Source organism: Syngnathus scovelli, chromosome 13 (assembly GCF_024217435.2).
Source record: "Syngnathus scovelli strain Florida chromosome 13, RoL_Ssco_1.2, whole genome shotgun sequence".
NCBI classification, from domain to species: Eukaryota; Metazoa; Chordata; class Actinopteri; order Syngnathiformes; family Syngnathidae; genus Syngnathus; species Syngnathus scovelli.
In genome coordinates, this window is record NC_090859.1 from 8,945,261 (window position 1) to 8,961,634 (window position 16,374).

At 39.0% G+C, this 16,374-nt stretch overlaps 2 protein-coding genes across 2 annotated transcripts in view; one reads left to right on the plus strand and one right to left on the minus strand.

The window, feature by feature from the left end:
- Positions 1 to 1,480: 1,480 nt before the first annotated feature.
- tmem38b (transmembrane protein 38B) lies at positions 1,481 to 8,257 on the minus strand. The gene is made up of 6 exons (XM_049737462.2): positions 7,835 to 8,257; positions 4,285 to 4,441; positions 3,336 to 3,520; positions 3,149 to 3,236; positions 2,819 to 2,936; positions 1,481 to 2,141 (listed from the first exon to the last, which is right to left on the minus strand). The coding sequence occupies exons 1-6, from the start codon at positions 7,941 to 7,943 to the stop codon at positions 1,920 to 1,922; spliced, it is 879 nt and encodes a 292-aa protein (XP_049593419.1). The 5' UTR covers positions 7,944 to 8,257; the 3' UTR covers positions 1,481 to 1,919.
- The window catches only part of LOC125979345 (inactive tyrosine-protein kinase PRAG1), a 31,391-nt gene continuing 21,293 nt past the window's right edge, over positions 6,277 to 16,374 (plus strand). The window contains exons 1-2 of the mRNA XM_049737461.2: positions 6,277 to 6,406; positions 9,821 to 9,930. The gene's annotated coding sequence lies outside the window, so the exon portion shown is untranslated. The remainder of the gene's footprint in view (positions 6,407 to 9,820; positions 9,931 to 16,374) is intronic.

The following is a 16,374-nucleotide window of genomic DNA, read 5'->3' on the forward strand; positions in this document are numbered from 1 at the left end:
AGGATGTACATTACTTGAACTCAGTGCAGTATTAGTAAAGAATAAAAACCCTGAAAATATGGATTAATATTACTATGTTATTTGGCGTATGAATGCTGAAAAGAAAGGAAGAAACTATAAAGGTGGAGGTGTAAATGTGCAAGCAAGTCGCTTTGGACAACAAAAGCTCCTCAGCTTTGTGTCCTCTTCAATAGCCCTCCTTTGTCGCACACACATGCGCACACACGCACACACACACACACACACACACACACATATACACACACACATGCTTTAAACACTCAAAACACTCTGTATTGAAGCCATTTGCTTCTAACGATTGAACACTCCCAATCACAATGAATAGAAGGATGGACATTGTTTTGCTCTTTATGTCCAAACGTCCTCGCAAGCCCAGAGATCTATCAATTTGTCCCCTCGAGCATAGAAAACTCGCACACACCTACACAAGCATGAAGCTCCACAAAGCCCCCCCCCCCATACACACACACACACACACACAACACCCCATTCCAACCCTCTCGGCCTGCAGCTGCTTGCCAGCCTGTCAATTCCCAGGCGTCAAGAAGCATCAATAGGCATCAATGCATTCTGATGCCACCAAGTGGTCATCTACGGCACTGCAACATCCATAGTGAATGGAATAGGAACCTCCGTTTTTCACTGGAAATACGTTCCAGTCTCCTAAAAGGAATTAATATGAAGCGCAAAAAATATACGTATATTGACCACTGTATATGTTCAGCTTACTTTTTATTAAAAACAAAAGCGCTGTCAATGAAATTGCATTGGAAAAAATGACAAATTCCCTGATGTGTTCTCTGACGAGTCAGTCAATGGCGAAAACCCATGAAGAGTTTGAAATGTACGGCAGGTGGATCATTTCTAGAGTTTCATCATCTTTGCTTGTCTTCCTCTCTTTTTTTTTCCATTTGGATTCACTGCAGAAATCCCCCACTGCACCAGGTGCTGATGTTACACTGATGCAACGCTATATTCTATAGTGGAGTTCACAAGTATTATGCTGTATGCGCTCCAGCAGCTTTTTCTTCCCTCCATGAGGTCCTGATGTTTCAAGGATACAATTTTTCCGCCTATATGCACTCCCGAGACACCATATTAGGTTACCCATGCACAATCTAGATCCAATACAATACACAGATTTTATTTTCACACCTGAACATACAGCTCTATTAGTATTTTATATTGTTTAATACTTAATGCTGTGAAAAGATGATGTATTTTGTTAACACATAATTATATCTGCATGACATTTATATCAGAGGTCACCAATGTGGTGGCCTCAAGGACCACGAGTAGCACATGGGCCTGTTTTAAAAATAGCTCGCCAGTGATGGCATGTTGTGATTTCCTAGGATGGACTAGAATAAAACCAGATTTTTGTTTGTTTGTTTGTTTAAGGTACACGTGTTCACATTTAAATGTCGCTTAATCTCAATACCAGCAATTAATCAGTGAAGTGTTTCAACGGAAATTTAATTTAATTTCACACAATCGCTTACAAATTATTCATCAAAAAGCTTTGTTTTCAAAAGTGCAATGATTTTTTTAAAACAAATTAAACACAATACAGAATATAGTTATGATACAATAAAAAAGATCATATCTGCTTTCAGTGTAGGAAAACTAGCATTTGCAGCAAGCATCACAGTATTTACACACAGAAAAAGCCATTCAGGTGCTTAGCATTGATCCCAAAACCCGGATACAGATAAAGCTTAATTTCCGAATAAAATAAAAAATATAATTCAAATTAAGACACATTTTGCTGCAAGTGTGCATTGGGCTGAAAAAATCACAGTACTGTACCTCCAAAATAAGGTGCAGGCTTGATTGCAGTTAGCTTAAGAAAGACATTCCACCAAGGCAACTATGTTCACCAACAAAAAAAGGCTTTGTCAAGCATTCTTCTTTGACTTATCTTTGGTCCGGAGGTCCCCATTCGCCCCGTTAGCTGGAGACTGTCGGCGCTTTTTGGTCGGCACGCTCTTGGCGACGTTATTCGTCGATGGCGCGGTGAGGGCGGCGTACGGGGAGAAGCCGGTGAAGAGAGTTTTGTGGAGGACCGATTCGATGGGCGCGAAGGGCGACGTCGCTGAGCCCGTCAGCATCATCCTCGTCTGGAAAATGATATGTAACACAATAAAACAATGTGTAACCATCCCGAGTTTATCTTGAGAGAATAAATGTCATGAATAAAATATGAATTGAGAAACCTCCGTTGAGTGGAATTGGCTTAATAAATTAACGTGACAAACGCTTTGCTTCTCATTAGTGAAACGTCACTGATAAGAGCATTATTATGAAGTAAAAATAAAAAAATAAACAGCAGGATGTAAAGGCAATTGAATGTGATGAAACACCTCTTTGTACAAAATTGTGACGAATCAGAGGTGAAAGGCACTGTTGGGTTTGTCAGACAAGGATCGAGTGATGCAAGGCTATGGAAATGATGCAAAAGTCGCTGCCCTGAGGGTAACATCCAGCTTACAACAGCCGAGGCGAATAAGATTTAAGAGGTTGAAAGGAGCACAACCACGATTTAGTGTTCCAATACTTTTGTCCCCAAGTAGCATGGGAGGTCAACCTACAGCCCATGGGCCTTAATGGTCCAGCCTGAAATTTGTTGGAACTTTTCTTTTGGATTCCCAAAAAAAGCAAACACTGTCACAAGTTCCATTTCCAATTTGGTGGTTCTCATTACAATACAAAAATAATTACAGTATTGTAAGATTAATACTACGATAAAACCAAAGAGTGAGATTCTGAGCTCATGAAATCCGTGGATGTGACTGACCTTGTTGACCACAGTGAATGTGGTGTAGATGAGCATCAGATGGTGCGTGTGGAGATGCAGGTAGTGAGTCTGCTGGAGAGCAAACAGCACCGCCCCAATCAGGGTCACCTTGGTGGGACTTTCACAGAAGCACACACACACTCAATTAAGTTGCTGTCTAACACATCCATAAAACGTTTTTAAAAATATGGATGACTAAAATGTATGCAAGGCTTTACTGTAAAGGTCAAATTTACCTAAACTGGGCCATTTCAAAATTTTTGCCAAATGTGCATCCAACTAGGGACCAGCAACACAAAATCTGAAAAGATAGTTTTCCAAAGGACTCACTAAGACATTTTGAGGAGCTCGTTGGTTTCCGGTTTCCACACGCCGCGGACGAGCTGCTCAAAATTACTTATCAGACCTCCTCCAGCTCCTATTGGACACAAAAGTCAGGCACAATAACCCTCGTACGAAAGAATGTTTTACAACATTGGAACACTATTGATGGGTATACTCTGAGTTTCTTGAATACCTCTGGCCCAGCCGATGGCGATCATGACCAGCAGTCCGTCTTTGTACTTGTTGCGCGCTTGTGTGACGCCACCCAGCACCTTCCACGTGCGTGTTACTTCTTTCATTACGGACAGAACTAAGCGCAAAGGGGGCAGGGACGTGCAGCTGTACACCAGGTCCAGAGGGCAGTAGAACACAAGGTACCTGAGTCCCCCAAAGGAAACACTAGTGAGCAATGGTGGTAGTAACACCCTTTTACCACGCGGGGGCAGTGTTGCTTCTTAATCTAAAAAAAATATATCTTATGTTATTTTATATATATATATATATATCAATGTTCATTATGATTTACCTTAGACTGTATCCAAATTGTGAGATTTTCTTTTTTCTAAATCACACACAAAAATAATAACAAAAGAAACCTTTTCAATGGATATATGACATGTATTTTAATAATTATGTTCGTGTACAAATAGTTGGCCCTCTGGATGGCCTGCCACCTACAAATAATATGAATGGCCTTTGAATTTATTTTTCAATCTGAAAAACCATAACAAAATTTATTTTAAATCCATTTCTGGGGTTTTCAAATAAGTATGTGAAGATGTTTTTAAACTGTAAAGTTATTTGTCCTTCCATATATCTTATTAAAATCCCTTTATATGTATCAAAACGTTTCTTTAAACTGCCAGGATATTTTTAATTTACAAAAATCTTGAAGTCCTGTTTTAAAATGCTAAAATACAATGTATTAAAGTAATTTGTCTCTTTTTTTCTTAACTGATTCATTGCCAAACATCACAGTTACAGTGCATACTTGGCATCAGCCTTTGTTCTCACGTTACCTTAACTGCAATTCCATGTTTAACCAGCAGAGAGAGACAGTCTTCAGATTATAAAGTTGGAAGCAACTCCATTAAAAACTCAACCTCTTTTTATGACCTTATTGTTGTTTGTGTTAGGTTTACCAGAGGAGCGAGGCGAGCAGGACGCTGGTGCCGTTGGACAGCGGCGCCACGGGTGGTTCAGCCAGCATGATGCCGGAGAGCACGGCGCCGCCGAAGCAGTACAGCATGGAGCTAAACCAGCAGGCCAACGGACTCACGCGGGACACCTCCAGAGCTCCTGCATGGTAAAGTAGTTCAGTACATATTAACTAGACTCAAGTAAATAAATGCAGCATACAGTACAATGTGGTTAAGAGGATTAGGAGCTAATTGCCTCCAGTTAAATACTACTCAATGCTGCCTCCTGTTTCAAACACTGGATTCATTTTTACAGTTTAAAACTATTTGCACACCATTTAACATCATATCTTGTGACTGGCTAACACAGAATAACATTACACAAGTAGCCTATAATGTCAAATAAAATAGAAATAATTTATTCCATCATTATCTCAGAATGATAATGCCAAATTATTATCATAGGTCTATTTGACATACCTGATGTACTGTAAATAAGGAATGCATTCTTTAGTTTTTTTTTAAAATCCAAAATAAACAAGGTTGAACATCGCCAGCAATTTTTTCATCAGTTAAAGTGCATCAAACCAGTGGGATAAATTTAACCAGTCCAGTGTAAATATTTAAACAGTCACTTTGTACTAGAAAAGATGGACCGAGAGGTCAAAAGGTTAAGGACTCCTGCTCTAGACATCTCTGTTAGACCATTCGGTCATAGCTCGACCTGGCTGGTGTACTTGGCTAGCCCTTCAGGTAATCTGGATTAACCAGAGGTTAAAGACTGCAAGAGAACCGGCAATAAACTTGGATTAACTAAACCTCAGATTTATTCTACAGAGGGTGTAGGGCAAACTCCACACAGGTTCTTCAACTCTTTAACTGCTGATATCTGGATTTTGCAAGATCTTTGCCACACCCTCCAATCGACATAACAAACCTTATCTTTGCTTACTTCTAGCATGAAGAGATGCATCACTACGTTGACTTTTAAACTGCTCTTTTTCCTTCACATGCAGCCAGCCTGCTTCCTCTCAAATAAATCCAATGTCCACACAGTCGTTGCAAAATAAACGCTGGTGACAGCACTTTGGCAAGAAACGAGTTTGCTAGCCTAATAGTGGCCAGGGGCCTTTATTTACTCAACAGTGGTTGGGGGAAGCCTTTACACTTAGTGGTCCTATATAGTAAAATCGATGTCAAATAAAAGTGGCGTTTAAAACATAAGAATTATTATTAGTAAAGAAGAACGTAGAAATGGCATGACAGGTGAAAGTAATATCAAGATGTTGAGGAGATATCATACATCAGAATTTTAATAATTCCTAAGTAAAATTATCTCTTCAATATTGAGAGCTGATTTTAAGTCCCATATAGTAATTTTAACATTTTTAGATTTAAATATTGTCCAGAGTAGTTTCTATTTCTGAGAAATCATTACTTAATGTACTTTTTATTAAAATTAATTAAGCTCCGCTTTTACACCTGCACTTCTACTGGAGAGTCAGTGCACTTTCCCTCCTCCTGTATTCAAACTTGGTAAGTAAAACTAAGCGGAAATCTAGTCAGCTAATTATGAATTGATACTTTGAACTGCAATATGTACTGTACAATGAACATAATATATGTTAAAAAGACTTGTTTATTGTCAGGAATGGACAGCAAATATGTAGTATATGTGCGTGGCTAACAGCTAGCGAGCTAGGGTAAAATTAGCCTTGTTGATTAGCCTTGTTAAGTTTTGGTTACCAAAGTAGTAGTAGTAGTCGTAGTAGTAGTAGTACTAGTAGTTTCCCTTTAAATTGAGTTGAAAAGAAATAGTAAGAACGAGACTTTGAAGCGGAGACAAACTAGACATGATTACAGATGCCGTGCCAAGATAATTCAAGACTAAAAACACAAGGCAGGTTTCATTTTAGTATTCTTTTGGTGAAAATATTTTTTGGGTGGTGTGCCATGAGATTTTTCTAATATGAAATGTGTGACTTGGCTTATTAACAGTTGAGAAACAGCATTAGTGGGACAGCCACTATTTGAGGAAAGGACCCCCAGGAGTCCCTCACAGGAATTGGAGTGCGTGCAGTCAAGACAAGGGAGGAATGAATACAGCAGAGAAAGAGGAAGCGAGGTATGGCCAAAGGCATTCCTTTCCTTTTTGGGAACAGAATATAGTCTTCTTGAATGTTGACTTTGTTTTATTACACCGCATATATTTATGACACTACTACGTCACATGCATATTTTTGCATGTGGTGCATTTGTTAACCCCCAGCTTAACGGTGTCACTTGTAAACTGAGATGGTCATAGTGGGGTGTTAAGAACAATGGGTGAAAAGGTTACAGGCGCTCGGATGCTTTGTGAGGCAAGTTCCAAAATAGACCACGCTAACTTGACGACAATGAACTCAGTTCAAGTCCACCTGTTCTTTACGCCATTAGCACTGTGATATAATGTCAACAAGAAGGCACACGCTTGCATTTTGACACAGTTACACATTCTCATTTTGTCTGCAAATTTCTTGTTGCCCTTTAGTCAAATGAAAGCATTTATCCCTTACATGCTTTTTTTTATTGCTGCTTTTTTATCAGCCAGTGTCCTAACATGTCTGTACTTGCTAAATGTAGCTCTACTTTTATTGTTCACCTGAAATAATTATTGAGTCCATAACTGTACTAACTTGTTCTCAAATCAATGTTTAGTCTTAGTATTTCATAACAGTTTGATGACAGTTTAACCTGTTTAGTCTTAGTATTTCATAACAGTTTGATGACAGTTTAATCTGTTTTATTGTGACATTTTAAACAAAGGAAACTATGTTTCTCTTTGTCAGTGAACAGTGAACCTCAATATCCACTTAGTTATGGTTTGCCATTCACAAAGTTGAATATTAGGACTTTTTTTTAGACCCTTGTGCCTGTTTTTGTGCTCAAGTCAAAGCATTTGAAAATGTATCCATCTTGTGGCAACAGTAGGCAATTTAAGCCATCTTTAGGTATGTTGATTACTCCGGGACTTTTAGTTGACTTGTTTTTGTGCTCCAAAATATCTTGAGAAGTTCAAAACATCTTGAGGAGTTCAAAGTTTTGGTCTGCTGTAAGCCACATTTTCACAAAATTATGTTGTCCATTCCTTAAATGCTTAACTTGTTCAATATTTGCTACATCAGAAGCTTACTTTAAAACGATTGTCCAGAGGGTGTGTCACAAATCTGTGATTATGTCGTGTCTTTCAATGCGATTTAGCACAATTTTGTTCGTACATGTGAGGAATTACGTCATTAACCACAACCGCAAATATATGTAAAACTGCTCTAAAGTTGACCTTGGATTAACATTGCATAATATTTTCAATATTTACACTTATCTTTGTATTTGCATTGTAGTGTTTGAGTCTGGAGGCGGAAATTAGTAAGAAAAGGTCACACGGGTTCGTTTTGACAGCGATTAAGTTTCAGGCTTTGCAAGAAGGAAATTAGTCAAATTGCTCCACTGATTGACTGTTAAGAGAAGTTTGGGACATTGCCAGCGGTTGGATGCCAAGCACACCTGAGCTTACCTGGCTGCTCCCTCAGAGCCATGACCGACACGATGTAGTGCGCCGTGTCAAAGAAGGGAAACATGGACAAGTTGGCAAGTCCATGAGACAGCTCGTCCAAAGAATCCATAAGTTACCCGTAAAGTTCTATAACTTAGAATGTTTTAGAAAGAAAAAAAAGACAAGGCACCAGTCCAACTCGAAACATCTGAGTGAGCGCTTTAGCTTGAACACAGATGTACTTCCGCCAAAGCGGGAATACAAAAAAAGAGCAAAATTACACTCAAGGCAGCAGTAAGTTTGAACAACTGAGGTCGCCGTTTGTCAGCGGGCAACAGGTCGGCTCTGAAGCCACGGTGTTCATCCCCTGGTGGCGCCGTTGATCAGTGCTGTCATAGTCACATAAAACGGAATTCCTGCTTCGTGTTCCGCCATAGTAGCGATGCTGCAGGAGGAGCGAGAGCAAGAGCTGCCTTGCAATTGGCTCAGAGGGAGCAGGTTGAGCCAATCAGGTGTTAGGAAGTGGCAAAGGCTCGACCTCCGCCACGAGTCCCTTTCATGCTTGTGTTTACATGGAATAATATGACTATTGATACGATTGCCATAATCGATTTAACGGGATTGACATAGTTTAACAAATGAACAACAGTATTTCATCTCTCTTTTCTAAACATAAAACCGACATGAACAATTTAGCAAAAGTCAGCAGATTTGATACATTTTGTAATTTCTATCCATCAAAAGAACATTGTTTTAGTTGTCAGGGATTAACAAAAAAAAAAAAAAAAAAACCAAACAAACAAACAATATATATATATAATTCTGTTCTGTTCTTCCATCCATGTATAGTCCAGTCAGTGTTATGATGACACGTACTGGTTACAGAAATACTAGTAAATTAAAACTTTTGAGTTTTAAAACACAAAATAAAAGTAAATAACACAAATATCATCGAGGCAGAAGAGCGCAGACATTGGGGATTGATTAAATTCAGATTATCTTTAACGTTTCTAAACTGTGGTATATTTACAATAAAATGTGCCAAAATTATAGAGTATACACTGAAAGTAATATGCGTGATACATTTACATCTTATTACTCAACTCTAAGATAGTGTTTAAAAAATATTCTGTCAGCTGTAGCGTTTAAAAAATATTCTGTCAGGTAAGCATTTCTGAAGAAAGCTGTACTGTGCCCAATTAGCCGCTAGAGAGCAGCAAACATCCAATGCTTCATATGTTAGAGCGCTACTGCTTGTGTAATAATTATTTAAACATTACAAATAATATTAACTTATTTTATGTTATTGGTATGCATTTTAATCAATGATCTTTTCAGTTACTTTATGTAAAGACGCTGAATATGTCATTGATTCCTCACAATAATTATGAAACTGATAAATATCAATATGCAGTCCTATTTCTATAAATCTCTGCCAGTGTTTACATTTCTAAATGATCACATACTTTAAAGTCCTAGAAAACCACAATGCCAAGCTATTATAGGAACAGGCCCACTGGCAGCTTTTGTGGTCCTTGGGGGCTACCTGGTGCTTGTGTGCACCACATTGGTGACCTCTGATACATGAACAAGTCAATCGAGAAATCTGTTCTGTGGTCCATTGATGTATATATGAGGCTTGTATTTTAGTATAGACACATCTTGGAATGGCGTGCCAAGTGAAATGCACATGGAAGGTCAGTGCAGTGAGTCAGCGACTCAGATTGTTGTTTTCGGCCTCAGGCACACAACATATACTGTATGTGGGACATGGGCCGCTTCTGGGTCTGGCCGGAATAAACTGGCACCCCTAGGGCCACACACACACGCGCACACACACACACATGAATTACACACACACACGGACTACACACAAGCATCTTCAAGCGCATTCTGTCCCACCGCACACTTTGAGGCACGTCATTATCGTGTTATATCCATATTATTTTGGGCCCCGGTTACGTCCATAACCAAATTATAACCTAACAACATGCTCTCTTTCCACAGTTTGATATCATGCTGGCAGCATTAAGCATTTATTTGCACTGAATGATGACAAGAAGGGAGGATTCTTGACTTTGTAATGATGGAAAACAGGTGGGGCACCAACCGCTTAGGTAAGCTGCATAAGACAACTCTCGCATTCATATAATCACCTTTTCAATCCAATTTACGCAACATAATACGTACATACAAAAACACAGGTGTAAGGAATTTTTTGTTGCTAGGTATAATTGATGCAACACATTCAACAAAAGGCACGGAATAAAATAATTGCATCAATTTCTTGTTCATTTTAACGCAAGGCGCCAGTAAAGGTGCGCCACATGACTACTAAGTCATACAAAAGAAAATGTGAAAATGCCTTAAAGCACTGTTTTTTGGTAGTGCAATGATAAGCTATTTACGTAAGAACTGATAAAGGCATTTTAGTCATTATCAAAACAAAAAAAGCTTTTGAAAAATGTTGCAATCCGTTATTAAATTCAACTATCATGAACTGTTTTTGTTTTCATTGTTATATTGTTCCAAACAAATGTACCTTTAATTATACAATGCTTTTGAAATAAAGATGAAACTGAATTACTGTTGAACAAGTTCCCTTGGCCCAGGTGGTTTGCATCTCCACCGCAACTCCTCATTCTTGGCAAATCATTCAAATAAAACTGATGACGGGGAGATGTTGCGTTACTAGTTACTGACACCCTAAGGCTCTTAAACGTCACTGCAGTTAACAGATAATCATTCAGGCTGTATATCTTAATCTAAGTTTAAAAGATATGCAATTTGTTTCCACGAGAGGGCCCCGAGTTGCTTCTTGGTTATGTTGGTGGTCCCTTGAACAAAACCAGTTGAAAACCCCTGATGTACAAAAAATCATGTTTAAATAAAATGTTATAATTACATTTGCATTGCATGTATTTTTTTAAAATAACTTAATTAAATTAATATTTAATTTATTTAATAACTACTATATTGAATTTTATTGTATTCTTTTTTATTTTAGCAGTTTCAATTCAAATTAACATCCTTCTGGAGATTTTTGCTCTTTTGTGTTAATTATCTGGCATTGGACCTTGATAAAAAAAAAAACCTCTAGAAGATGCCAAGAAGCTTTGCCAATGGGGATTCAGAAGGCATTTGTATGCCATAATCAAATGTATTTGCACTTGAGAGGAGGCAAATTTCGTTGTCATGCTGCAGACAGACGTCGGTATTAATCAAGGTTGACTTGAGCACTTGTCGTGCTGAGGAGGAATGCTGCTCTTGACTCTCTTCGCCTTTGAGTATAATTGCTCGTGATTGGCGCCCCTCACTGTGTGTACTCACTGATGAGGAAAGACACACGCACACACTGCTATCTCCCAGTGAAAAACAAGGGCCAGTGCATTCAAAACACTCATTATGTGCTTCAGTACCTGTGGAGGACGAGATTTGTTTATGTATTTGGGCTGTCTCTTTAAGAAGACATTCCAGAGGTTTTTTTCTCTCTCTTCTTTTCCCACACTGATGTGGCGGATAAACTCGGGAGGCAATGACCTTTTGGGATTTTGAGTAGATAAATTGGTGTGTGGAAAACAAAAATTCCCCACACAATGCATAACAGGCATTCCTAGGAGACATGCCGGGGCATGTTTTTGAGGAGAGTAAGCGGCACACGCTCACATATACACACACACCAGCCGTTATTTTGGTGACGTGGGTGTGCACGAGTGTTTTTAACAATGGTTTCAGTTGAGACACTGTTTACATAAAGCCACTCCCAACTGAAAATGGTTCAGTGATGTCATTTTGGTCTTTCGGTCAAGTTTTTGCTCGCGGCACTGTTATGGGTAAACAGTTAAAACATACCTGTTGCTAACCAAAGCAGCAGCTCATATATACTAACAAAGTTTAGTTTCGAGTTTACTTTGATTAATTGTTCAGCCTATAGTTCGAATGGACATTTTTGTATACTTTATTGACAATGTGGAGGGTCAAGCATGCATTTTTTTCCTGTTGTCTTGTTGTCTTCTTAACAAATATACAGGGAACCTAAAAAACGTTGGAACATCATCCCTGTTTTCAGAAAGTCGTTGTCATGTAAACAAATCATCCCTGTTTTCACAAGGTCGTTGTCATGTAAACAAACCCTTCACGCCATCGCTAAACACGGATGCTACGTACATAGGAGGTATGGAAAAGAGGGCAGCAACAGATAGGGGCTTCATCTGGCTATCCATAGAGCTGACGTCGTAGTTCAAGCAAGGAGAAAGTTGGGGGGGCCGGATGTGGGAGGGTGTTCAAAATAGATTTTATCGTTTAGACTCTTGTTCCCAGACGAGAGGCCTGATAAAAGACAATTGACAGTCTATTCAGGCCTGCGGCAGCATCACTTTTAAAGTTCTCCTTGACCTAATCAATTCATTAATCAATATGATGTTGGCCGAGACTCCTTGATTGTATACTTCCTTCTTGTTACTTCCTGCTGGAATCTTTTTGTCCAGTTTGAAACCACACACCCAAAAAAATCTCTCTTATTTTTTGGCCCTTCTGTCACATGATCCGAGTAAAACAAGTATGATAATGGCATCATTTTTGCTGTCCAAAAAAATTTATTACTCGAGGATTTTTTTAAAAACATTTTATCCAAAACATTTTTTTCAGTTTTTTGAAATATAAAAATGCTGTTTTATCTAAACATTTTGACTTTTCCCAATTCAATGGATCCCATTTCCAATCAGATTGACTGCCCCAGTGTTTTATTATAGTTGCACCTTATCCACTTCATATCTGGATTTATTGCATTAGGTGTACATGCAGGTTAATATATAAAAATCCTTTGACCAATTTTCGTTTTCCTGATCTTGCTGTCCCACTGGCAAACATCTTCTTTGTTCTCTAAAATGCTTGCAATGAACCGCTATGAAAAAACTTCAACACTCACTGCCAAGATAGATGGAAAAGAAATGTAGCGATAAGAGAGTTTAGGAGTGTCTTTGCAGGAAGGGAGCGGGTGGGAGGGGAGGGTAGGAGAAAGGAAGGGGACACTGCAGAATGCTGAATCAGCTCCCACCGCACGAGCTATTCCAGAGTGTCCCAGAGGGAATGGTTTTGCTCTCAAGGCTTGACACTCTTCATAACTCTAAGGGGGCAGGGGCCACCAAGCGATGGATGGGGGGGTCAAGTTACCAGGGTGGGGCTGCATGACTGCTCACAGATGAAGCCATGAAGAAAAACACAGCTCGTTGAAAAGATAAAAACACTTAAGGTTAAAGTCACATATGGAATGTCCTTGGTGGGACATTTGTGAGGATGAAGCACTTCAGAAAATGGATGGATGGATAAATATGAAATAATGTTAAATAATATAAAGAATAATATTAATTTTATTAGTCGTCTTTGTGGCAGAATTCAGAAGGTTCAATCAATGTGAGCTGCCCCGGTAGGCCAATGAAAATAAAAATCACATCTGTTGCTAGGCAGAGTAGATAGGGCTCCATCACAAATCCCCTCACAGGGCAATGAAAAAAATCTGTATTACAGTTGTTGCCAGGTAGAATTAAAAAAAATGGCGAATCAGACTAATATTGGCTATTGACTAAATATGGATGTAATATTTCTTATGTATACACACAAATAAATATAATCATTGCTCTGCATTGATAATATAAACCTTCTGTTAACATATAAAAAATCTGGTGGGGCATCGTCGTTTACTCCATGCAACTGAATGTCGCTGACATTTCAGTCCACGTCAGCCTGTGTCAAAACAATGGCGGCGCCGCATGGAAGGTCGAGACTTTCTCATATAACAGAGTGATACTGGCGTGACTCAAGAGAGAGCCTTTCGTATTTGTCTACAGGAAGGAAGTAGAAGAATGCCAGGAAGTGCAGTTCAGTCAAAAAACCAACGGCTAAAAAGGGCCTTGAAAATCCATTTCAGGCTAATATACACTCACTTGCCAAAACGTTAAGTACCCTTTCAAATTCCAGGGTTTATACGAGGGAATTTCCCCAAACTGAAAGCAGGTATCCTACATAGTTGGATCTTGTTGCCTACACAATCTAAAGTGGGGAGAACTTGGCATCAAAGATTGACAATCATTTTAAAGAATGGCCATGAAAAAGACAAAGCAAGACGTCGTTTGTATTTAATTGTTGTCCATTTTGCCCGCAGCTAAAAGACTAGCTTCAAGGTCCACTATAATAAAAACATTGGAATTCCACTGTGAGGGGAATACTGCGTGTTTTTTTTTGTTTTTTTTCCAAAGCATGTGCCAACGATAAGACTCCAGAATTAGTATTCTGTCTCCCCTCAGGCATGCATTCATCTCCACCACAATCACACAATCATTTCTAAACCCTCCTCCTCTCAGTCTATCTCTTTTTCTATCTGCTTTGTCCTTCATTGCTCCTCCGTATGCTTGTGCACACACTTTTTCTCCTCCTCATCTCTGCATGGATAAAAACCCATTCATGTAAAGGTTTTCTGCTTCTTTGTTGCAGCATATTTCCTTTTTGTTTGTGTATCGGCAACAAAGATAATAAAGACGTTATAACGATTTTCTGGAAGATTAATATGGCTAAAGTCTTTTTAGCATTTTGCATAGCTTTTTTTGTGCAACAAGCACATTTTATTTAATTCAGATGATAAGTATACAACTAGAATAATGATGTTAGCATAATAGCAAAGTAAGATAAATTCAGTGGGGATTTTAGTTGAACTGTACTTGCACTTACAGCAGCAACTCAATGGCAATTATTGTTTTGGTTGTTGTTTACTTTACAACACAACTAGACACAACAAAAGGCAGCTAATAAAAACACAGACATTATTAATCAAATTGATGTGAGCAGACCGGTGGGCGGATGCTAGAGCCAGCTGGATCTGTCATGGCTGCTTTGACGCTCTACCTCCCCAGGTGTTACCTCTCGAAGGGAGGCACGGCTGGTGCTGCATTCTTCTTGCGTTTGCGTGTCTGTCTGGAGGGCAAGGCAACACTTTCAAGTCAGGTTTCGGTGCCAGCGTGTGGTGTCATGTTGAGGTGGGCTCGTCATGGCGGGCCTTAGGAATCTTGGCTTTGAGGAAGAATGCTCCCCACGTGTGAATTCTTTTCATATTAAAAACCTGACTCAAGAGAGGAAATGTACCTTGTCCTAATATGTCAGCCATTAATACATGCTTACATAGATTGATTACATAGATAGTTTACATACACAATGTAGTGCACAATGACAGATCCACTTTGGAGTATCTGCCTTAGCATGCTAAAATATTTCACTGTACCTCGACATGGAACATCCTAAAAAGACTTAATAATTTATTGAATGATGATGAAAATATGTAAAGATGTTATTTAGCAAAATGCTAACCAGTAGAAGAGCAAAGCTAAAAATATTGCATAGTAAGTTACTGCTACTGGAATGCTAAGCTAATTTTTGTGCTAGCAAGTGCATAGTCAACATTATTTTTTAGTGCATGGTTTTATTCACTTATTACTTGTTGTAATATTTAACGGCACTTTCTGTATATTTAAAATGTATTCATTTGTCATAAATGTTTTCTAAATATATGAAATCATCTTTATTATTTTAAATGTTCCCCTTTTTAATTTAAGATAAATAAATAATGAGCAGGAGTTATTTCAGTTTAATTCCAAGTCCTTTGACAGCCATTTTTTTAAAACAATATGAAGTAAAAGTGGCATTTGGGGCCATTTGATGACTGACCAGGTATTTGTGGCCTTCGCGACGTAGATTTGCCCACCCGCTATTTTAAAACAATGAAGGGAGTGTTCTAGAGTGGCGTAAAAGGCGCTTATGGCGTACATTCCCGTGGGCATGATCTAAGCGAACCTTTAAACACAGTAACCTACACCTGCTGGTATCTGGCAGACAGGAAGCAGTGAAGTTGCGGCTCTCGTTCACTTCCTCTACCAGCTGAAAAGCAGGAAGAGTACGCTGATAAAACCTCAGATGATGATGGTGGTCTAAAATACCAGCAGAGAAGACCACATATGGCGACTGATTAGGAATAATGTTTGCAAATGTGACAAAAGACTTTCAAAAGGGACCTCAGCACTTCCACGTCTTATTGGGCAAAACAGATCATGTGACCCGGATGTGGCATGAATAAGGATGTCCTGCTGACAGATGCACTTCCTGCAGGAAAATCAGATGAAAGGTTAGCATGTGTTTATGTTTTTGGCAGTGAAGATGAGGAAAAAGAGTCATGTGTGCTGGTTGGGAATCAGCAGTTTATTTGGTAATTTAGCCATTTTTGGGTCAAGAAACTTCACTTGTTGCTCATGACTAATCAGCTGGTCATTCTTTGCCCGCTTTTTTTTCCCTCTCTCACACAAATGTCCCCACGTTTTTACTCATCCACTGCCCACCCTGCTCTCCCACTCTGAACTGCAAAGCTTGTTGGGTCTTACTGGAAGTGCACAAAAGGCTTTTGTGGCACTGACAAACTGCGCCTGAACGTATGGGAAGAGATTAACAGTGCATATATTATACCACCACTATTAATACAATACAACAGAAAGCAAGTTATTGTGAATCACTCTTGGCGCATG